Source organism: Lepidothrix coronata, unplaced genomic scaffold (genome assembly GCF_001604755.1).
Source record: "Lepidothrix coronata isolate B3197 unplaced genomic scaffold, Lepidothrix_coronata-1.0 Scaffold7, whole genome shotgun sequence".
In the NCBI taxonomy this organism is placed as follows: Eukaryota; Metazoa; Chordata; class Aves; order Passeriformes; family Pipridae; genus Lepidothrix; species Lepidothrix coronata.
In genome coordinates, this window is record NW_016690187.1 from 7,285,804 (window position 1) to 7,309,698 (window position 23,895).

At 35.3% G+C, this 23,895-nt stretch overlaps 1 protein-coding gene across 5 annotated transcripts in view; it reads right to left on the minus strand.

Annotated features, from left to right (window-relative positions):
* Positions 1 to 1,703: 1,703 nt before the first annotated feature.
* The window catches only part of OSBPL6 (oxysterol binding protein like 6), a 96,223-nt gene continuing 74,031 nt past the window's right edge, over positions 1,704 to 23,895 (minus strand). For all 5 annotated transcript variants that reach the window (XM_017838255.1, XM_017838247.1, XM_017838222.1 and 2 more), the window contains 12 exons: positions 22,151 to 22,258; positions 19,826 to 19,963; positions 18,878 to 18,965; positions 18,429 to 18,682; positions 17,920 to 18,057; positions 17,512 to 17,575; positions 16,823 to 16,901; positions 15,684 to 15,828; positions 14,418 to 14,562; positions 13,256 to 13,382; positions 12,605 to 12,727; positions 1,704 to 11,648 (listed from right to left, as the gene is read on the minus strand). In XM_017838255.1, coding sequence (XP_017693744.1) covers positions 11,540 to 11,648; positions 12,605 to 12,727; positions 13,256 to 13,382; positions 14,418 to 14,562; positions 15,684 to 15,828; positions 16,823 to 16,901; positions 17,512 to 17,575; positions 17,920 to 18,057; positions 18,429 to 18,682; positions 18,878 to 18,965; positions 19,826 to 19,963; positions 22,151 to 22,258 — 1,518 coding nt within the window. In that variant the 3' untranslated portion in view covers positions 1,704 to 11,539. The remainder of the gene's footprint in view (positions 11,649 to 12,604; positions 12,728 to 13,255; positions 13,383 to 14,417; positions 14,563 to 15,683; positions 15,829 to 16,822; positions 16,902 to 17,511; positions 17,576 to 17,919; positions 18,058 to 18,428; positions 18,683 to 18,877; positions 18,966 to 19,825; positions 19,964 to 22,150; positions 22,259 to 23,895) is intronic.

Sequence of the window (23,895 nt, forward strand, 5' to 3'; positions counted from 1 at the left end):
TGTCTTCTACGTACTCTGCCTAAGTTACATCTTAGATATACCTTTCAGAAATAAAAAGTACAGTCTTAATACAAGACATTTGCTGCCCTTGAGTAAAATTAGACTCACCACTCAGTAAAATTAGAGTACCTGGGTTTGAATAATATTTCAGTTTAGTTTCTTTTAATTTGATTTAGTAATAATTACTTACCCGGAAAATAATTCTGCATATTGTGGTGCAGGAAAAGTCAATATTGCATACTTGTAGGTTTCTTTAACATTTAGGCCAGCTTAAATATTTAATGAGATCATAAGGACTTGGAGAACCATGTAGCTTGATATGTTTGCTGTACAAAAATGTTGTGTATCATCACATCAGAACAGATTTTTGTACCAGCAGTGAAACTTGGAACAGCTTTCTGTGGGCAACTCCTTTAGCTGAGTCAGGATGAAATCTTGTCAACAGCTTCCCACACTGTCTCACTTCACCACACCACAGCGCCTACATGTTTGTGGTTACGAAGAAGTATCATCTGTCTCTTGGTTAGATTAAATTTAAATATGTAATTTACTTTCATACTTAAAGTAATAGTTTTGGTACTAAATTAGTTGTCAGGTTGCTAGTGCTGCCTTACAGGCCTCTTGCACTCTATTCCTAAAGGTTTGTTGTGTTGATCTTTTTTTAATCAATTAAGTAATGATATAGAGCTTTTCACACTTCACTCACACATGGAAATTTTGCTGAGTCACAGTCATCCAAAACTGTTAGATTTGTTTTGCAAAGCATTCAGAGGCAAAGTACAGATCTCAACTACAAAAATGTGAAAGCAGAGCTGAATTTTGCTCATAGAATTGTTTAACAGGGAATATGTTCTCAGTGTGCCACCTGTCTCAGAGCATCGGTTTGGACGAGATCAGATGTGTACTCTGACACAAGAGAGAAAGCACTGCCATTCATGAAAAAAGCTTTTCCTTTCCTTTGCAATTGCTTCCACTCAGGCAGCATTCCAGACTGTTTGAACACTTGTTCTTTTTACAATGCCAAGAAATAACAAAAATCTTAATTTCTCCTCCCAACCAAATTCTTGTTTTTTATTACGTTTTCATTTTAAGTAAATTTAAGGGTTGAACAACTGACAAGAACACACAATGGAAAAATGCCATACTGTTATTTTTCCAAGATGCCAGAAGGGGTGGGTGTCAATTTTTTTTTTAATTTCCACACCTCTTTTTCAATTCTATTAGAGAACATCAGGAACTGTTTTTCCTACACCCTCTCAGAAAACTTGGGGAGCATACTCAAGCTCCCTTTAATTACAGAGAGCAAGATGAAGTGAAAAAAAATAAAAAACAAAAAGGTTCTTACCAGTTGTAGCATGAAGATAAAACCAGAAACTGCCAAAAAGAAAATTACCTTCTTTGATACTGCAGTTGATAGATCCCAAACAGATCTAAAGGAAACTGTGCAGAGAATCACATGGGAAAAGTTTTATTAAAATATTCCTGCAGTGGAAAAAGGTTAGAAAGGAACAGGGATGCTATTGAGAAGCCAGTGTTTCAGTGCCGTTGCTGCCACTATCACCCACCTCTTCAAAATCAATCTGTACAATATAAATTAAGAATTTTACAATTAACAGTCAGTTCACTTAACTAGTTACAAATAGTTCATTTAAGAACCATATTCTCAATGTTATGTTAATAAATCAGAACACGGATGACAGCAGTTTAAACAGTGTACATTGAGATTTATTAGAACAAGCACTAATAGCAGCAGTGTACAGAGTGATGGAGACAATGTACTGTATGCACTGAACAATAATAATTATACAATTGCACTTCTTCAGAGATCTATTAGAAAATGCTTTTCAGTAAACAGTTTCCCAAATCTAGCATTGTTTGGATTTGCCTCTGAGGAAAAAAAATACAAAAAATATGCTTTATCTTTTTTTTTCTTTTTTTGGTAAGGCATTAGCAACATTCATTGGCAGGCTACACAAGTCATTTGTACATGCATTATCCAATTACATTGCAACAGGTAAAAGAGCGTCATGTTTCCTCAAAAACTAAAATTGTGTGTGTGTTTTGGACATAATGTCCTGGTAAATCTGACTTACCCTAAAGGAAACAGATGACATCTTTCGTTACATTTTAGAGCACAACAAAAACTATAGCATAGCCAAGTTCACTTTTTATTTCCTACCAGAAGAGGTAGGACCTCCTTCAGCTGGACTTGGTATTATGGGTATTGTGTATACCACATACATCACTGGAATAAAGTCTTAATTATTACTTTTTGTTTACTATTCCCCCCCACTACCACCTCCCTGAATCATGTGGCCAAAGGATGCTTGACTGTAGTCAACACTAAATATTGAATGAGCTTGGTTTTTATTGCATGAGAGGTAGTCAGTGTGAGGCCTCTTCTGCTCTCTGGATTACTACAACAGTACGTTCAAAACCAACATATAAGTGCGAAGACACACACAAAGTGTTGCAGCTGGAAACTTAAAACTGTTATTTTAACTGTTTCCTTCTGGCTACGTTCAATCTCAGAAGTAGCCAGAGAACTCAATATACCAAAAAAAGCAATTCTGTTTATGTGCTAAAGCCTAGACGGAAGAGGCACTTTCTCACATTCATGCTTTTCTGGGCTGAGATTAGAAGTGTGCTCTTAGTCAGCCACTCCCTTTTCCACAAATCAGAAAGATCAGACTCCTTTTTTTGACTGGCATACAGTACTAGCAGCTCTCAACTCTGGCCTGGGACCATCGTGGGGAAAGTAAAGGGAAACCAGAAAAAGGGACTGCAAATATTCTTACAATTAAGCTTGCCAGAGTGAGACGTAATATGATGAATTGTTATGGTTTTAATGCACTGTTCTTTCTTCCAAATGTCATACCTAACTGAGCTTTGCAGAAGCATGAAGTTAACTTGTTTTTAAATACTACAAGCTCCAGAATAAGGTTCCAAAATGCAAGCGAGTCAAAGGAAAGTCAAATCTACTGCTCTGAGTGGCAAGCAGTCAAACCAACTGAATTTCACACATTTTATCTTTCACAACTCGGTGCACATGTTCAAAATTAAGCTTAAGTGCATCTAGTTGAATACCTAGGCTTGACAGCACATTAGGCCTACAGCCGAAATAGATTTGGGCAGCTACATCATCCACTCACCTGGAAGCTCACTGAGTTCAATGGAGAATGGAGTACCAACAGCAGTTCAAGCCTTGTCTGTGTAAGTGCTCATTTGTTCAAGCATGTAGGAACTAAAAATCAACTAATATAAAGCCTGGTGTAACCAGGTAACCAGCTATATATTTTTCCTAGGAATGTCATTGTTGAGCATTTTTATTTGAACTTAAGCATCTACATCTTTTAAACCGATTTAAACTGCAATGTTCATACTAAGTAAGTATTGATGCCTGTGCAACATCGGAGACCAAGCAGATGAAGCAGGAAAAACCTGATGTGCACTGCTGATTAACTCTTACAGTGAAATAAGTCCATAGATTTGGAATATGCAAATAATATTCTTTCTGTATTATTCCTCAGCTACTGATGTATAGTAACCATAAGCAATAAAATGGTTTTCACAGGTACAATTACAGCCCATATCTGGAATCAGAATAAGATGTGATGTAAAGAAGAATCATCCTGAAGACGTCCCAAACTTGTGAATAGTCAAGCACGGATGAATGCATTTGCAAGAAATCAATGAAGATCAATCAACAATATTTTTTAATGTTAAATTACTGAATGCACTATGAAGGACTAAATTTATGCTTTTGAAAATTGCGATACTATAAGTAGCTTATATAATTTTCACTACAAATATTTGCAAATCAATATTCTATTGACTATTTAGAAATCATGGTACTGTTTTTTTTTCCCCGTATCCTATTCTTCTTCATCTCTTTATGTAAGTCCACAGCAAACTTTTGAGCATAAAATTAAGGGTGCTGCAGGTGAGGCTTAGTATTACAGTGCTCAAAAATAATGCCTTCTGCAACATTTGGGTGGCTGGGTACATAAATACTTCTCAATGTCTTTCTTTCCCTTAAGTAACCCTTTTCTATTGCTTTCAAACAACAGAAAAAATTTTATCTGGTGCATCTAAAACTCAGACCCTTTCTCATTACAGTCTCATTACAGTTTCCCTCTAAAACAGATACTGTCTACCCAGTACTGAAAAGTAGCACTGGTTCTATATGTTATGCTTCTAGAAAGCAACTATTTGCCTTTAAATTCATCTTAAAACCACAAAGCAAGTTTCTGTATCCCTTTCTTGCTGACATAATAGCATAACCACAGTGGAAAGACTTTGAGAATCTCCTTTTACAAGTATGCTATGTGAAGAGGGGTACAAGGAATCAACAGATTTGGGATTTTTTTCAGAATGGGCACAGGGACATGGGCAATCAGCAAAGAATGCTCTTCTAGCTATTTAGATTCTGACATTTTAGCCTGCTAAAGAATTGGCACAGGGCTGTTTCCCATCTGAAAGGCTGTTAAAAGCAAAGAAGCTCAGTAAGGCAATGTAAAAATGACAACTAATATAAACCTTACTCTTCTAGTGGCATTCTCATAATCTGAGCAAGGTAAAAAATGCTAACATTTACTACATTTCATAGACGTGCGCATGGGATCCAATCACACCAAAAAAGTGTGACATTATTCCAAATTTAAATGAACTTTGTTTAAAAGTGAGAGAAAATACAAAATTCTTTGCTACTGAAGTACTAAGAAATCACAAATCACAAAAGAGTTAATTATACAGAGAAATGTAGATACAGACCCAGAGTCTTGCTACTGGTTACAACAAAGAAAATATACCTAATATCCTAACATAGAACTATCATAATAATCTCTCTGGATACCACAGTAGTTTAATTTTATGATGGCTTTTTACATACTAAATAAAAGTATCCTCTTCAGACAATCTAGCAGTAAGAGATGAAGAACAAGTAGTTTGCTATGCATTTTGAGGAAGAAAATTACCTCAGACATCAGCCAGTAGCAGCTTGATTTCTTACTTATTTTATAGTAAGTAACTTAGACACAAATCAATATAGAAAGAAGAATCCCACTGGAAAATATTTTTTTTTTTTGGTCCAAGGATGAAATTTTACTAGTCCACCCTGCGAGCTGGAGATTTAGCAAGACATGAGCATTAGGTGCAAGACAGAAGCACCACTCTTTATGTCTGCAGAGTTCCAAACGCGGTTTAATTTTTAAAACTCAAACTTCACATGTGATTCATTCTCAGTGAGGATAGAACAAGTAGTTTATAAATAATTACAAAGGAACAAAACCAGTGTCTTTGCTAATTAGAGTGAAAGCTTGACTAAGGTAGAAGTTGTCATTTTGCATTTATGCCTGCATACCAAAATACACTCATCGGCACTTATTTTTCTGCTCAGTCAGGTCTTCTGTGAGACTTATCTGACAACAAAATTTACTGTGATCTGAATTTGTTATACTATATCTCAACCACTAAAGAATATCAGTAACACTTATTTTAAGAACCAAATAGACCTATTTTCTAACTTTGAATTGTAGTGACAATTTTCACGGTTGATTTCAAGACAGGTGACAAAGTGATTTTAATATATTTATTGTGATCCACTCTCAAAATATTTTAAAAAATATTAAGCAAATACAAGGATAATAGAAGATCTCACATGTGGTTCTTCCACACAGTTAAATGAGCTATCCTGAATTTTCTTTTGCCTGGAAAATACTGAGGATTAACCTTGCATTAACTATGTTAATGTTACCATAATATTCCTTGTTCAGGTGAATTTAACAAAGAAAGAGAGAGCATTCAGCACAGGACTAATAGACAAGAAATCTGAGTTTGCAGTCCTGACTCTAACACTGATTGTTCTTGGTGGACCTGACAAATCAATCACTGGGACACAAGCGCAATCCTAGGAAGTGATGCTACTTCAGAAAAAGACGTTGCATGTGTGGCTGCACCAACTGGCACAAGGAGCAAGTATCTCAGTGAAGAACAACAGTTTTGGTTGAATATTTCCCAGTGTGTGTGCTGCTCTTGTATAGCACATCATTTTGATACTCAGATAAGTTACCCACTTCTGAGTTTTTGAAGGGATTTCCTCACCTCTTCCCATTTTGCATGCCTAATGTTCTGGGCCGGCAACATTATACACTGGTGTAAGATATCCCCCTTTCATCAATGCAGACCATTAAAAGTAGCAGTTAACATGGAAATATGTTTTAGTGTTTCACAGGAGACATTTGAATCATTGCTCCAGGAGTACCAATAAGTAGCTTTACCATACTTAAATGAATTATTCATAGGTCAGAAAGACTATATTACAAACTGCTGATTACATATTCAGACTTTATGGTTTCCCTATTTATAAAATATGTAACTCTCTTTGTCCACACTACCAAGACACCTTCAGCCAAATGCTGGCTACAGTCATTTTTTATTTATAAAAGGAATAAGAACTTCCCTTCAACTTCACATTAATTCTGAGCAAATGTCACCAATCTTCCGTTTTTCATGCTGTCATGGATCAGTGGAAAGAAAAATGGTATTAAGATAACCTGCCTGAAATGGATTCAACAGCTCTGATGACATTTTAATTTGCAGAAGTTAGAAAACTTTCCATTTTCTTACATCTCACATGGACAGCTTCTGTGACTAGTTTCACCATTCTCCATTGTCATCTCTTCCCTTTCTTTTCTGAGGTTTGTCAAAGATTGTAAGGAAGATAAAAAAAAAAATCAAAGATATGAGGGGTTTATAATGCCACAAAATTTGACAAAGGAGAAGGTTGGTATATAAAACACAAGTACAACAATATCACTTTTTAAACTTGCAAGAGACCATATAAAAGTCCTCTTATAAAGAGGCTTTTTAGTTTAGTGAAAGAAATACATAGTTTACACCAAGCCAATGAATGAAAATACTTTACATACCCTAGTTTAAAAAGCAAATAATGCATTTGCTTTCGTAAGTAGACTCCTTACAATATATAATACAAAAATAAAGTAAATTGCTGTAAATAAGCCATTTCTCTGACTTTACTCAGATTTGCAACATTCTCCTAGGTTCCAGTCACTGCTCTAATTAAACCTTTATTAACGTACTTAGTCTAGATTCTTCTGTTAAAAAAAAAAGAAGAAAAGAAAAAAAGAATAAGAAAAAAAGACCTTTCTTAATGAAAATACTGAGTGATATCAGAATTATCATAAAAGTAACCATGCATGGTAAAGTAGAAAATTATACTACTTTTTATACTAAATATATCTCGACTTCTATCAATATATTTACTAAAGAGGAAATTCAAGTTTTATACAGTTTTGATGACTAATACTTAATGACAGAAAGAAAAAACAAGATAGTATTTTTCACCCCAGTAGCTGCCAAGGTAAGCAGTTATGACATAGTAAAATTTGTTAGCTTTCTCCCAGGTCTGTGCATAACACACAGCTACCAGTAAAGCCATTCCAGTGTTTCTTACACAATTTTGCCAATATTAATCTTATTCCACCAGGTGAGCCAAACTCTCTAACTTAACCCCTACTGTAATTTTAGCATATGAATACAAATACACTTTCCTTCCAGGTGGATTTAATCTGAAAAAGTCTCTTACTTTCATTATGCACTTCTATTATTAGTAATGACATCTAAAAGTATTAATTCCTCAGATTACAACTGCAGTCAATGGCATGTTAAATAGCTACTGTTTATTGTTGCACCAGACAATGTTTAAAATTCTGTAAAACAAAGAGACCACACAAACCTTCCCTATACTAAAATAGCTCTGCCAGTGAAAGCAACTTTAGCAAAATAAAGAGAATTGGTACATTCAGCCCTCCTGATTATTGTGCAACTGCAAATGAACCTCCGTTCCCTTCCTTTAGGGTATTTCTGAAAATTCAGATTTTTTGAGACAAACTCAATGCAAGACTGGCTTTGTGCTGGGCTCCACTGGTGAGAGGTGAGAAAATTATGTGACCTCCATTGCAAACAGAGAACATGGACACAGCCCAAATGCAAATTCCTCACCAGGTGCCCATGAGGGCAGAACTACCACTGGCTCCTAGTGTGCCCTAAAGTTTGTGTAATTTGCTTCCATAAAACGCTGACAGCGCTCAGTAGGGAATTAAGGATAATATCTTTCAAAACTGTACCATGTATATGCAGTGTAATACTTGACATATTCCTGGCATGTGCTATTCAAATAAAACCCAGAGATGCCATACAACATCATTCGGAGTCAGAAGTTCAAAATGAGAAAAAAAAAAAGGGTATTGTTATTTGTGAGATTAAAAGATACTATAGTGGGAATTGCACTTTTAAAGCTAAATATAAACAAGTTTATTTCATGCAACTTACATCTGTCTAAAATTAGAATGGATATCTAGATGACTTTTTAATCACAGTGATACTGTATGAAAATCAACTCATATTCAAATAGTCTCTCCCAATGAGATAACAATTTCAATATGCCAAAAAATCTACCACCTTGTTAATACTGATCTAAAATAAGAATGAAGCTATTTAAGTCTTTGTAAGACATTACATTCAACAAAAATAGCTATTATTACCAATCATATCCACAGTTCCAGAACAGGGAGGAAATTAGGGTACACTTTTAAAATATTAATTGAAAGTACAACTTATTATTATGAAATAAAAGCATGAAAGTTGTGTATTTTGTACAGAAATAAGTGTTTTGAGAAAACACAGGGGAAAAAGTAAAGGATATGTCTTTGAAGTGAAAGTTAGTACGTCTTAAATTGCTTAAAAGGTTTTAAATGCCAAATGATTACACAGATTTTCATCACCTACCAAACCTATAGCAATTAAATCTACTGAGTTGGATAGTATTTTTCATGCCTTCCAAAAGGAAATACTGCCTGGACGAATGAAGAGATATGGGCTGAAAACTGTCTAAATGCCCAGGCTTGAAGGGCACTTAATGTTTTATGCCCCGCTGGCAGCCAGCAACAAGGATGGCCCTGCAGGGATCAATTTTGGGGCCCACGTCAATCAACATCTCACTAGTGACCCAGACAAGGACACAAGGCTACATGCTAACTAGTTCACAGATGACATTAAATCAGGAGGATGAGATGGCATGCCAAATGTAAAAAATAATTCAGTGATAGTATCTCCACTGTTCACCAAGTTTCAGTCTGCATTGCAAATAATGCCATTCACAAAGCACTACCGGAACACTGTTAAACTAATGACCTTCTTTCTGTATTTAAATTAAAAATTTGAGGACATGCAGTTCTGTCCCTCAAATGTACTTGCAGTCATACACACATAATGCTTCCTATTATCACAGTGAACTGCACACAAAGACTGGAGCAAGAGGTGGACAAGAGTTTAATAGAGTTGGTTTTAAAGAAAGCAACACAGAATAATTAATTGCTATTTTGGGCACAATGTGCAAATTTGATTCATAGTAATGTTATTAAAGCAGATAGGATGAAGTTAACCAAATATTACTTAAAAAAACAAACTTTGATATATTTTCATTTTCTTATAATAACAATTGCAGAAATAAAAAAATTAATAAATCAGACTAGGTTCAACTAGGAAAGGAAAAGATAGCATTCTTTGAATAATTTAAAGTTTTCTTTGGAAGAAGTCCTATTCATCTACACATAGCTTTTTTTATACCAAATATTGATAAGCAATTCATCAGCATTCAAAATTCTTAAAAAGCCTACTCAATATTTTCTTTCGGTTTTCATAATTCTTTCTGTTAACAGAACTGCATGAAGACATTGGAACTGATCAGTAGCTAGTTGCCCTGCTAGTTATTTTGTCATATAATCAACAGGGAGAACTAAATTAAACAACCAAAGTAATCTGAGTTGTATAGGGAGCTGACCTTGCAAAATGAAGAAGCATGCTGAGAGCTGGGCATGTGTGGTGATCCACGGTGATCAAGCAGCTCTGCTGGTAGGATCACATACTTATCTAGTAATTTTATTTTAGGTCTCAGTACTGGAATCAATCTTAAATAGAAAAATCTGTGTGCACTAGGTATGCTGTGTATGGGCAGAAAGAAATACACTGTATATGCACGAAATCTAACCTATCATCGATGGCAGGATATATAATACATGTATAAATGGAAGACTAGATCATACTGTATGGAATGTAGTTTTTATCTAATAAATTTTTCCTTCTATTAAAATCTGCCCTCCTACTTTTAACATTCAGAGATTTTCAAATAGAAAGTGCCAAGCCTTCTCCCACTTGTATTAACTGAATCTTAGCAACATGTAAGAGACTTGGTTCTTAATCAAAAAATATAGAACCACTTTATGGAAGAATGTAAAGTATAATTTTGCACAAAAGTTATTTTGGTAAAACAAGTAGTAGTTGTTAGCTACAACACTTGGAAACCTCTGCCATACGCTCAAATATAAATTTAGATAAGAAAAGTGGATGGGGAAAAAACAGAGCCAGGAAAGTAAACAGTGTGTGTAGCAGAAAACAGTTGCATTTAGAGTACTATCCAGCTTCTGGAGAGAAGCCACAGACCTTCCCATGAAATCCTTCTGTGCTTTTAACACTGTTGCAAAGCTTCAGGGATTTCTAATTGTGTAAACAGTAATGGGAAAATGAGATTAACTGTGACGTCTATGTCCAGCCAGTGCTAAAAGTGATGACTGCATCTCAGCATCAGTCATTTTAGAATACGAAGTTTCTGACTAGCAATTCATACGAATTTAGCAAAATTGTCTCAAATTCAACCAGCTACGAGTTTCTTTTAAGTCTGATTATACAGTCAGCATCCCAAAGCTAAAGCATGTACAGTAAATCTCATTCCTCTGAAATACATTTAGATGTTTGGTTGTCTTTTGATTTTAAATAATGCAGCTCGTCCAATATTTTTATTATGATAAAATTCTAATGCTTTAAAAATCTGCCCTTCACATAAGCCTAAGCATAGATATTTTAAAATTACTTACTGTACATCTTCATATTTTGTTAAGGCATGAACAATGGCATATGAATGGGAACAGCTTCCAGAAAAGCATATCTTTTTGACAAAGGCCAGTCCAAGCACATCACATCAAAGGACTAACCTGAAGCCAGAAATGTCAGTGTTGTGACTCAAGAGTTTTTAACAAAAATAGTTGAAACAAAATGGATGTTTTTCTCTTTTTCTTCCTTTTTTTTTTTTTTAATTTAAAGTGTATTACTCTTAATGTCTGTTTAAAGCACCGATTGCAGTCTTGCGCTTACCACCTCTTCTGAGTGACTTTGGATAACTCATCTGCTTCTTTTGTTCTGAATTTTCAGCATATGAAACTTTAAAAGGTTTTTGTTCCTTTTTTTTTCTTTTTAAATGGCTGCTGCAAAATTAAAAAGATCCAGAAGTGGTCAGGGGCCTGGTCTAATGCACTTTCAAAAGTCCATTATAAAGATGAATATAAATGTGTATGATACTTTTTTTCCGTAGACCCACAAACCACGCTTAGCTATAAGAAACATATTGTGCATAGTTATTTTTTTTTCTTCAGAGTGATATGTTTACTAGATCTACATTCTCAGTTTACCAGAGTACGGGAATGTCTACTTTACTAAAGCCAGGATCCTTTCGCAGTTCCCAGTAGGTTTCATTGGTAACCCAGGCTTCTCTTTGATTAGCGTCAATAACTTTTCTGTAGAAAGGGAAAAAAAAAAAAAAGAGAGGGAAAAAAGTTTTGACCATAGATCTCTACTCTTATGCAATGTAAAATCAAATTTCACACCTCTCTGATCTAACCAATATTAAAGACGATTTTATATTTCTAAAGGACACAAGAACAGTCAGGGGTTTAAAACCAAAAATCAACCTCTACTTATATCAAAAGTGGAAGATGGAAAAAACAGTCTGCAAACAGATTGCAAACCTGTTGTCTGATATGTGCGAACAGGTCTTAGAGCCATATAAAACCTCTTTGGCCATTACAGATTCTGATTATGTGCAGGGAATCATTCAATAGATGTAGCTTGCAGAATGTAAGCCTTTTACCATTTATTTTTTTTTGTCTCCCCTGTATTTTGCTCACATTATACTACCACTGCATCAAGCACATTCAGTCTTTTCACTTTTGATTCCCCATGCTAAATATCAGGCTATTTGGTATGACTATCCCTTGTTTCAGAAGAATGCTTAATGAAAAACCAATAGGCAAAAAAGCTCTTCCCTCAAAAATAAACTTTAAGTGTATACACACACATTTATATATATACATTTTAGACATATATATGTTCTATGTTGTCGTTCAGGCCACACATTACTTGGTTTATGCAATGACTTAAAAAAATAACCTAGGTAAATCTGAGATTTCAATATTTTACTTCTATGCCACTTCAAAGTTCAAAAACATTGGTCAAGGGGTTCATTTGGCTTGTATAGCTGTTGTCCATTGAGAGAAAGTGATCTTTCCATTATGAAGCTTTAAACTATGTAAAAAATGCTTCATGCAGAGATCAGGTATCTAATTATGTTTCTTGAAACTGCAACTTTCCAAGGTTTCATGATTAACAGACTAGGTTGGTGGTAACTCTTGTAGTACTTTGTCCAGTTACACTATGGAAAACAGAGACTTATCACTCAAGTAAATAGACTCACTTAAAAAATTTGGGTACATATTCGATGCCATTTTCTTCCATGTACCGCCTCCGAGCTCTCTGAAGTTCCTCTATTCTTTGTTTCTCAGATGCTGCTGCTTCTATATTTCCTTCCTCCAGAAGCCTGTAGGAATAACAGCAGGCCCTATAGCAATCATTCGGTGTCAACTACAAGGGATTTTTTTAGCACCAATCACCACAAAAGGCAAGCAGAAGCCAAGTCTGCTGTCTGTGTTGTACCTACTTTCGGATCTAGTCTGAGATGTGACTTCCCAGCTACATGTGCCTGACCTATAGCCTAAGGCATACACTTTCTTCAGTAACTTCAGCATATCACAAATGCTAAAGTACTATGAACTGAGAACTTGGAGGGAATTAGTGTTGCTTCCATTCATAGCAGGAGGGCATGACATTCAGAGCCTGTCTTTCAGCTTGTTAGGAGAAATCTGCCCCAAGATTGCACTACAGAAGAAGCTTTCTACTTTAACTCAACTGGGTAAAGCAGAAATTTGATTGCAATACTGTCTTCTCTACTAGCAGAATTCTCCAAAGCTTAATTCAGACTGCAGTGAAGACACAGACAAAATTCCAGACTCAGCCAAACCCAGCCTTAAGCCCACCAAATATTAAGTGTATAAATAAGCGTTCTTGCCTTTGATCTGGCCTGAAGCGGGCATCTGTTGCAGGAAGAAGATCTTTCAATAAAGGATCTAATTCATTTAGCTCAATAGCAAACCTTGTGAAGCCATAATAACGTTCATAATTGGTTGGCATTGAGCCTGTATGCATATAAGAGAAAGAAAAAAAGCTTTTTAAGCTATAACTCTAAATATGCAAGAGATTCCTTTCTTTATTAAATTTTAACAGAAAAAAATAATATATTTTACTCTTACAATTAAAAAGCATCAAAACTAGGTGGAACAAAATTCACTAAATATTAATTTCAACTGCTTATCTGCAGAGGTTGTAATTACATGTTAATAGACTAAAAATTTTATGATTTTCACTTCTTTTAAAATAAAAATTAATGTTTTCAAGATTTTCAAGTTAAAAATAATTTGTTGTTCCCCAGAAAGTGGGCTTAACAAATATCTGTCTAAAACCTGACCTTAACTGATCTTTAGAGTTAATTTTGGAACTTACTGCTCACTCACAGAGTGATTCCACTGTCCAACACCTTACTGCACTATCAGCAGTCAAAGCAGACATTGCAGAGCAGGGTGCAAAGCAGGGCTCAAAATACTACAGATACAGAGCAGGATTCAAAATACTAAGAATAGTGACAGTTCCTGGATAATGCATGTATGAAAGATACATTCACGTACAAAAGATACAGATGCAAAGGATGATGCATTCAACCTCAGCACCTGTAAGCAAGCAGTAAGGAAGTTGAAATTAGATCTTAAAACCATATGCGCTTACCATCTCTGATGACCAGTTCTTTAAGCTAATAAAACTAATAAAGACAACAAACTCAAACTCGTATTTGTTGAATCCAAGTGAGTTACCTTACTCTCTGTGAGAAGGCAGACTGGCCAGCCCAGACACCCGTTTTTTTTCTTAATTTTATTCTTATGTTGACCCTAAGAATCCAGTCTGACCTGGAGTCAGACTGTGATGTAGAAGATTATGCCCTGTAAGAACACTTTCGTTTACCATTATTTTAAAGTCATGTAAGTTCTTGTTTATTTGTCTAGCCAGGAATTGTAATTTCTCTAGCGGTATTTTGTGTACTTAAAGTGAAGGCTAAAACAGCTTTACATAGTCTAGGTTTACCCCACAACACCTGCTGGAGTTTCTTATGAGCTTCCTACCTGGCCTCCATATGCATTTGGCTGAAGGTGCAACTCCACAGTAAAGGCCTTCATGCCACTTTCCAAAGAGACGATGAACCACTTTCCCTTCTTGATCTATCACAACACCCTGGACCTCATTTACATTTGAATTCCAGTAGTTCACCTGCAAGTTTAAGCAAAAATTACTAGTTCATGCTCTTTTTCACGCTACCCATTGTACCAATACACATACTGCATGAATCTTGCTACATGGCACCCACTGTCCAAATTTTGTATTGGAAGAGCTCACTGCGAACCAAGACTACCAAAATGCGAAAGTCAGATGATCTAAATATTAATTGATTTAATATATGAGAAACCCTGAATAATTTTCTACATGGTTTTGGCATAAAAGGATTTAAATTATCTGCACATCTGGGAACTACGTTGCCATTCAATAACCCAAATCCCACATAATTCTGTGAAAATGACACTTTGCCAGTCAGAGCCAGCTAACTCTCCTCTTCCTATATGAAGAAATACTCGTACCTGTAAGGAAATCCTCTGATGGGTGCCACGCACTACTGCTTGCAGCAAGGAAGATATTCAGCCAATATTATTTGTTATTTGTTTCTTTCTATTTCTCTTCTCTGTTTTGCTTTTCTTAGACACATTTATTTCTTACACCTTCATCTAAGAGCCAGTTGCCCATTCTCAGAACATCAATCAAAACACAGATTTCAGAGTTATGGCAACACTCCATTGCTAACACTGCGATGGTATAGATGTCTTTTGTTGCAATATGAAGACAGACTTATTTTTAGGGAAAATAATTGATAGTAATAAATGATAACATAGCTATACAGAGTTCTATTTTTATATATGGTCGTTGCCTCGATATTAAAATACTATGAACCAAAGCAGCATTATTTAATCTAAAGAGATAAAATATTGACCAACAAATTCTAGTAAAGGCAGAAGTAAAACAGCACAGTAGCACACAGTGACTTTGTGTTTTCATTGTGGTAATATAAAAAAAATTGACATTTGATTTTTATTCTGAACCCAGGAACAGTATAGCACACAACTATACAGCAATGGAACACACTGATATCAAAGATTCAGTGGAACAGAATCAAACCATTTGACATAGCATTTTCATTTGACAATTTACATATTTATGAAAACTGATAAGATAAAATGTGGAATGTGAATTTCAGGAATGCTGAAGAAATCAAAAACTGATGTATGCTTAAATTATGTAATTATATAAATACAGAATATGTATTAGGATCCATATGTTACCTTGACAAATGTGAGTTTACAAATACAAATACTGCTTTTTGTGTTTCTGATAGTTATCTCTCCATAGTGCTCTATCCATCTCCTTCCACTAAGAATATTATGTATGCAAGTAGTGACTTTGTTCCAGACATAGTAGTCTCCGTACCTAAGAACAGATTAAAAACTAGTTGGTAACATCTATTAATCATGATCTTTACTGACAAAAAAGTAAAACATTGCTCCATTATTGTAAATACAAGACCGTATTGCTCATAAATGTCTGCGTAGCTTACAGTAATGAAGTACTGCTTCTGGGTACATTATTAATCCTCCTTAGAGAAGCTCACCTAAGCTCCCGTGCAGAGAACTGCAGAATGGTGCTATGAACCCCAAATCAAGACATTATGAACCACTGAAGCCCTGCATGGAATATTCACTGTCCTCACAGTAAAGTGCTTTGGCCACAATTCCTCTAGGGGTAGGATGGTGTCTCACAGACCAACATATGGCTGAATTGAGGTTATAAGCTGACAATATAAATAAATCACAAACAGAACAAAATAAATATGAAAAGACGATCAAGGAAAGGAAGGAAGTCAGAGGATCTCTAATGTCAAACAAGAATAAAATGAGGGTATTATTATATTGTGCAAAGCACATTCTCCATCAGAGCTTCAGAGTCTTACCTGCAGTGAAACTACTACTTCTCACTACTCTGCCAACATCTGAAGAACATGCTTTAGTTTATCTACATTTTGAAAAAAGGACTTATATGGCCACTAGTGGTTGTTCTGATGGAACACTTAGCAACACTGAGAGCTTTAGGACAGTGCTAGCTGCTGACAGTCCTATACAGCAGCCTTGTTCACTACTGCACATATAAAACATGGGTTCTCTCTCCTGAAACATTTCTATCTCCCTCTCTCCATGGCTTTCTAGAGAGTTTGCATATTTTTCCTACAAAAAATGAGATGGATCTTCAGGCTCAAAAATGCTTCAGTAACCCCACCTGAACACTAAGGAGACATTTGAGCCAGGCACTAACCCTCGCCAGTACAATTCATGGGATGTCTGTATACCTTTTCCCCCATATTCACAAGGCAGTACAGATTAGATTCCAGCAAAGACTGAAAACAAAAGGAGAGAGGACAGTAGCTTACTTTGGAAGAGTCACATTCAAGGTTCCAACTGGCAGAATTTCCATTGATTTCCCCCAGAATTTATTTTTCCACCTGATATCTGAGTATAATAGTGAAAGATTTAAAAAACTAAAATGACCAAAGTCTTCCCCTTGCAGTGATCAGTGTGACACAAGAGATGACCTGTGCTAGACCACCAGGTTCAAAATAGGACAGTAGATAGTATCAATTTGCCATGATAATACAAAAGAAAAAGAATACTAGAAAATTACATTAGGTCAGAAAAACTAAAGATAAGTTTAATTTTCTTCTAGGAATCATGTCTGTGTTACATTATTGTCAAATCCCTCATGAAGACATTCAATATAAATTAAAGGCATATGTCAATAGATACAAGGAAGAAAAAAGAGTTATTTGTTCAAATATGTAAAAAGAACTGCTTGCATTTATAAGAAATAGTAACTTCCTTGGTAAAAAGCTTTTAAACAGAAAAGTAAAAACAGACTGCAAATGACAAGGGAAGTTGTAATGCATCTGCTCACTCTTAAGAACGAGAAATTGGAGTGAAATCAGAGCATTAGTTTATAATATTACTCCAAAATAAGCAGAGAAATTTTGAGTAAGTTCCAAACGCAAATCTCAGCTTGTACAGACAATGTTTTTACTTGACAATCAAAAAGGAGTTACACTTTTAAATTAAAAAAGTATACCTTGCCAAAACACGAAGTTCTTCGATTCACAGTGACAGGCCGAAATTGGAGGATGGTGGCTAACCTGGAAAACAGTTTGGCTGAGTTAAAAACATTTCATTTTCATTCCTAAGACAGTACAACTGCTATTGAAATATGAAAATACTAAATAGCCCCCACTCTTCACAGCCTATGTGTCTATGAAAACAGAGACAACTTAAATGTTTGTAATTAAAACAGTTCCTTGCGATTACTATAAAAACGTATACCTTCTAGCATTTAATGAAACTCACTCATACTAACAATATTTATTTACTGCTAAGAAAGCAAATCATTCTAACTAGAAATAAAAAATGATATTATTCTATAAAAATGAAGAAACCAAAATATGAATCTAAATGGGAGTTTCTATCTAGAAAAAAGTTTTACCTGCTCTGAGAAAAATCTAAATCCTTTGTCTTCTCTAATACATTCATAAGTTTCTCCAAGGAGAGGGTTAAATGGCTTGCTTCCTGCTCTAAAGTAGGTAGAGGCATAGCCTGACGCTGCAAAAGCAGCTATGAGAACCTGTGAAAATACAGACAAGCACATGAGAATAGGCAGAGATTCTTGTGTACATGCCATTACTATATAGTATCACACAACTCAGTCTACCCAGACTGAAAACTGGATTAGTGAAGCATGCCTGAGAATGAAGCCATGCATCCCAGCCAAAACTAGCATAAACTGTATTCCTTTTGTTGATATAATTTCTTTTTATTCATGGCCTCATTCAGTCTTTCAACAGTCCCTTAAAACTACAATTTGTACATGACACTGTTTTTCTACCTTCGACCAGGTCTGTTCTGCTAAGAGAGAGCAAGAGAGGACCCTGCCTGGACCTCCATTCAACAACTCCCTTTTCAATACAGACAGAAGTGCTACACTAAATTTATTACCATGCGTTCATAAGGATCATCTGTTTCAGCAGCCTTGTCCAAGAGTTCACTGTATTCCAGCTCTTCACAGAGATGTTGCAAGGTATTCAGAGGTTCATTTAGCTCAACTGGCATGGATACTTTGGAAAGATCTTTGCCAATGTTATTTCTCAAAATATTCCACAGATTGATGTTACTGGTGTCAGGGCTGGGAGCTGGGAGACAAGTTCTCCGTCCATTTCTGAATGCACCTCCTGTTAGCTCACCATTAAGAACTGGGAAGGGAAAAAAATATTATCATAAGAAAGAACCAGATTAAGAAAAATAGACTTCTCCATCGAACCAGTTCATTGCCAGAACAAGCAAGCCCAACTTCACTGTTTTCAGCTGAGTCGGTCTTGTACAGACATGCAGTAATTCTGGTATATGAACATAGCAAATGTAATTTTCCAAATTTTGAAACACTATACTTTGCCGAGAAATGTTGTCTGCAACACTGGTGTTGTCCTCAGATATATTGTCGCTCACATCACTGATATAAGATTCATCATCAGAAGCCTAAAACATAAATAAAATATCAATTAACTCAAATACATATAAAATATACTGCCAAATTAGACAAAAATAGTAAACTGAAACACAAATATTCAAAGAAATAATCTTTACTCAATTAGAGCTTTTAACTAAATCAGCTGGATGTTTCAATCAGCCCATACTGCCGATGCACTAAAGGTGTCAAAACAAATGCTACATTCTCCTCATGCTTCTGACTTTCTTACTATGAAGCCAAAAACAAATATTAAATTTGCAAAAGGTGGCTTCAAGTGAGATCAAAGATGAACAAAAAATTGACAACATAATGTGCTAGGGATGGAAGGTGAGAAGAGAGAGTCCAATTTGTGCTCTTTAAAAAGAAGCAAACGATAAAATGCAGCTTCTGTTTCAGAAAAAAATTATATAAATATCAACCTATCATTTTGCAAAACAAGAATCACACTGGTGTTAGGACTGGTTTTAAGAATTGTTTTAAACAATAATTTTTTCAGAAATACTACTTTTTTGTCTATTTCTCTCATTACAGAGATTATGTGTATAGTAGAAGACTTTTGTTTGGGTTTTTTTTTAAGAATATTTTAGAATCTAAATTCAGTTGACTGCATAGTCAGACATAACTGTTCCTGTCTATGTCATCCTTATGTGGAACTAGAAAGGACATGCTCTGAATATAAGCTACTGATACAAATAACTTTCAACTCAGTTTTACACTTCAGGGAACATCTGCACCTCGTCAGATGGTAGTCTCATGTTTATTTATCTACATCTTCTAAGTAGTATTATATAAAAAAAAGTAATTCAGTAGTGGTAGCAATACCTAAATCTGTCCAACAGCAAAGCTGCAGTGTGCTGTCATAGCCTACCTCATTTTCTGACGAGCTGGCAGATAAAAGCACTTCCTGTGCATCAAAGAACTCTGAAACAGATTCAGACATAGAGAGCCTGCTTTCATTAGAAACTTGCTGAGACAGTGGCAAACTGACATGAATTTGTTCACCTGTCTGTAAATAAAGCACAGAAAAGTAAAATTATTATTTCTAATATACAAGAAATATGCATAGAAGGTGTAAATCACCTGACTAATTTTTTTATGCCAAATATAAGCACAGAGAGTAAAGACAGCATTTTAGTAGTACTGTGTGTGTACCTAACAGATGAGACTGAGAATTACAAAACAAAGCACATTTTGAACAGAGAGATACATGTCCTCATTTGAGGCCTGCTCAGCATCTACTGCTAAGTTTTAGTAGCATGAAATTGCAGATTTAATTCGCTGTTGAAAGGAATGATTTTGTGGACAATAGCTGGATTGTGTCAGACAAGTTCAAACATGAAATTCAGAAGAAAGGACACCTGGTTATAACAAATTAGATCACTGGGACCTAGCCTTGATACAACCAAAATTTGAATATAAATTTTTATAAGGTCAGGGAGTTATAAGTTACTTTCCAAATAAATGACCTGGTGAACCAGTTTAGTAACAATGGTTGTAATGTCTGAATATTTAGGAGGATGGGTATAATACATATTTGTGGGTTTTTATTTCATGTTTGTACTCCAGATCTCATCTGAATTATGCCATTAACACTGACTCAATACTACTAAAGGGAACAAACTCTCTATGGCTATCGCATTAAGGAAAATTAAGATTCTCTCCCTGTACCATTCTACGAAAGGATCTGCTGCTGTGGAGGGAAACAGGCTTCTGACTTAATCCCTTAATTTATATAGCATGTTGCTTCTGGGAGATAATACAGATGAAACTACTGAAGCCCTTCTAAACACAGTTAACTCTTCAGATTGCAACTCAATCCCCATTAATCTTATTCCAGATGTCCTGCATATGGTTTTGTTGACATCTTAATCCAGTAGCATTACTCTATACAGTTACCTCAAAATGCACTAAGAAAAGAAATCACAAAAACTCCCATAAACAAACCAAGAGGTCAAAACCCATTTCTTTTTCATTGGGACTTATAAGTTTGTAGATAGTTTGTGATGTTGGATGAATTACAATGAAAATAGAAGTAATTTCATTGTAATCTTTACAGGAAGTGATTAAAATTTTGAAGTTTTGTATAAGCTAGAGGGACTTGGAAAAATACACATGCATCTACCTGAAAAAGATGCTTATATGGGAATTATCTACACACTGCAAGATTATACATATACAAAACAATCAATAGAAGAACTCAATGAGAGATCTGGAAACCTCTTTGAAAAGCTCCTTCAGTCAGGCAGACTTCTACCAGGACAACAATGTACATCTGAAAAAGAAACAGCTAACCAACAAAAAATACAAAACAGAGGAGATGGCCATTGCCTAGAACTTCACTGCAGATTGCTGTGCTGTGGCACCACTTCACTTTTGTCTTCTGTTGCCTATCTCCAGCATGCTGGTTTCTTGGAAAAATTGTTTGGATGCTTTCAAAAAGCAAATTAATAAAAGTAATTTGAAACATATTTTAACCTTTCTTTCTTGTTGGAAGAAATAATTAGGAGACAAGAGTATGTTAATTAAAATGGCATATGCATAAAAAAAATAGTAGAAATGACAAATCAAAACCATTTTGGTAAAATCAAGCAGAATGGTTGTCAAAGTAACCATATTAATTGTAATATATTACAGCTCAAAAATTCAGATTTGTCATGAGGGAAGCTCACTGTTATTAATACAAATGTTCGCTAATCTGTTGAGCAAAACAAGAAAGACTAGATGTTGCAAGCATATTAGTGTTCATAGACTGAACCTTTTGATTTTAGCAGTACCACTCAAGATACTTACAAAATGTCAGGTCCTTTAAGGAATTGCAAAATAAGGCCTTTAAATACTAAACTGTTCTGTTGATTTGGCAAGAAACTGATATACAGAATTGGTAAGGTACTGTGTGTTACATTCAGATACAGTAAAACCTCACTAATTCCCACAGCCAACAATTAATATTCCAAAACTGGAGTCCTTCTCTCTTCCTCTAAAGAGATCAAGCTGAGTTCTTTCATAAGGTCTGACATATGCAAAACAAAAGACAGAAGTTTTATTTTATGTAAGGAAATATAACCTGATTTCTTCTACGAATGAACACTTGCCAATCTGAAAAACTCTATTATTTGTCAGGTGTGTTTAAGCTATCGGTGAGAATTAGCAAGGTTTGTTTGTACTCTAAATCCATTAAAGGCCAAAGTCTTACCTCATCAGGACTAGGGATAATATTTACACTGACAACCTGATCACAAATAACAGATTCTGAATGTATTCTGTTCAAGCGACTCCTTAGTTCAGCATTCTGGTTGAGAGCCTTAAAATAAAAATTGCACATTTCATTTAAAATTAAAATGTAAGCATTAAAGACCAAAAAAAAAGAAAAAAAAAAAAAAGAAAAAATCTTCTTCCCCGCAATCTCCTAAGAATCACAGAACCTCCTTTCTTCCACTTAAAGAGAGATACCTATTTTGAGATCCTCTCTAACATGATTTAACCTTTGGTTACTTTGCCTTCAGTGATTTTCAGGAAACAGGGGGAACAGATGTTCTCCCAGTGTAACACTGGCATTCTACCTTAATTCTTTAGATAGCTCTTTGGTAGGTGTACTGGTGGGTTATGTACATTATGGAAGTGGGGAGTGAATACAGCAAGAAAGAGTGAAACTGCAGAACAACAAACTACCCACAAAATACCCCAAGAGACAATCTGGGCTTACAACTGTACAGCCCCTTCCAAATCAAGGTTGTCAGCACTTAGAGCCTGAAAACAGAAATTGCTTCATTCCTGGTAAAATCAACACAACTGCTAGTATCATTGTCTGCCCGTCCAGATCAATTTTTCTAGATTTGTTTTTGAGTACTTATTTCAAACTACTGATCCATTACAGTGTCACAAATACGAACAGAATTAGGCTGATATCTGATATCTGCTGATTTTTCTCCTATTTTAAAGTCCAACCTAGATTATAAATCTGGGTGCACATTTACATATTATCTGTTATTTGGAAAGATTCACATGCAAGATTCTGAAATCCAGAAAAAGTAGAATATGCTACATATCTAGAACATGAACTGGCTTAACCTTAATATACTCTCAGCACTGAGGACCATAGAAAAGAACAACAGAAAGACAGGCTGTTTTAGTAGACAAAGACTATTACGATGAAGTAAGAATCTTGTTCTATCTCCCCCTAGTGCAGACTCAGGAAGAAACTGCATGAATGTACTGAGACAAAGCAGGACCAAAGTAAAATAGGTAAATTTAAACTGTCACTAAACAGTTTAAATTACCCAATTTTGCTTTGTTCTGAAACAGTCTGGGCATGCTTAAAGTTGCCATCTACCAGGAAGGGAAGGTGATGACTTAACAGCAGCCTGGCAGTAGCTTCTTGGCAGTAGCCAAGGCAGTAGCTCAAACCTAGTCATGAGACTGGACAATCCGAGTCACAGTCAATTTTCCATTTATTCGCCATTAAGACTATGAACTAATGTGTGACAGTGACTTCTAAACTAACACTGCAGGCCAGAACCTAGAAGAAAACCTGTTTCCTTTTTTTTTAATACAAGTTGCTAATAAATCCCCACAGGTCTTAGTTAATTTGTAATTATTACCAGAAATGGTTATCCTTACCTCTTGTCCTTAACCTTTTCTTATTACAACACACAGTAACCAATCTGCATAACATGATATGCATCTGTAACTATATCTATAAAAAAAGTTTGTCTTTAAACCTCTGCTCATATTCTTGCAGATGCAGTCCTCCATACAGATCCAGCAAAAGCTTTTATGCTTCATTGACAATGAATTAAAAAATTTGAGCTATTTGGTAACATGAGGACTTATTGTTGCTTTACTCCTTCTCCCCCACTAAAGCAAATTGTAATTTTTCCTTTAGCTTAAGTGGGAGAGATGCTGGACAGTAAGAGGCTTGTATCTGAAAATTCAATTTAC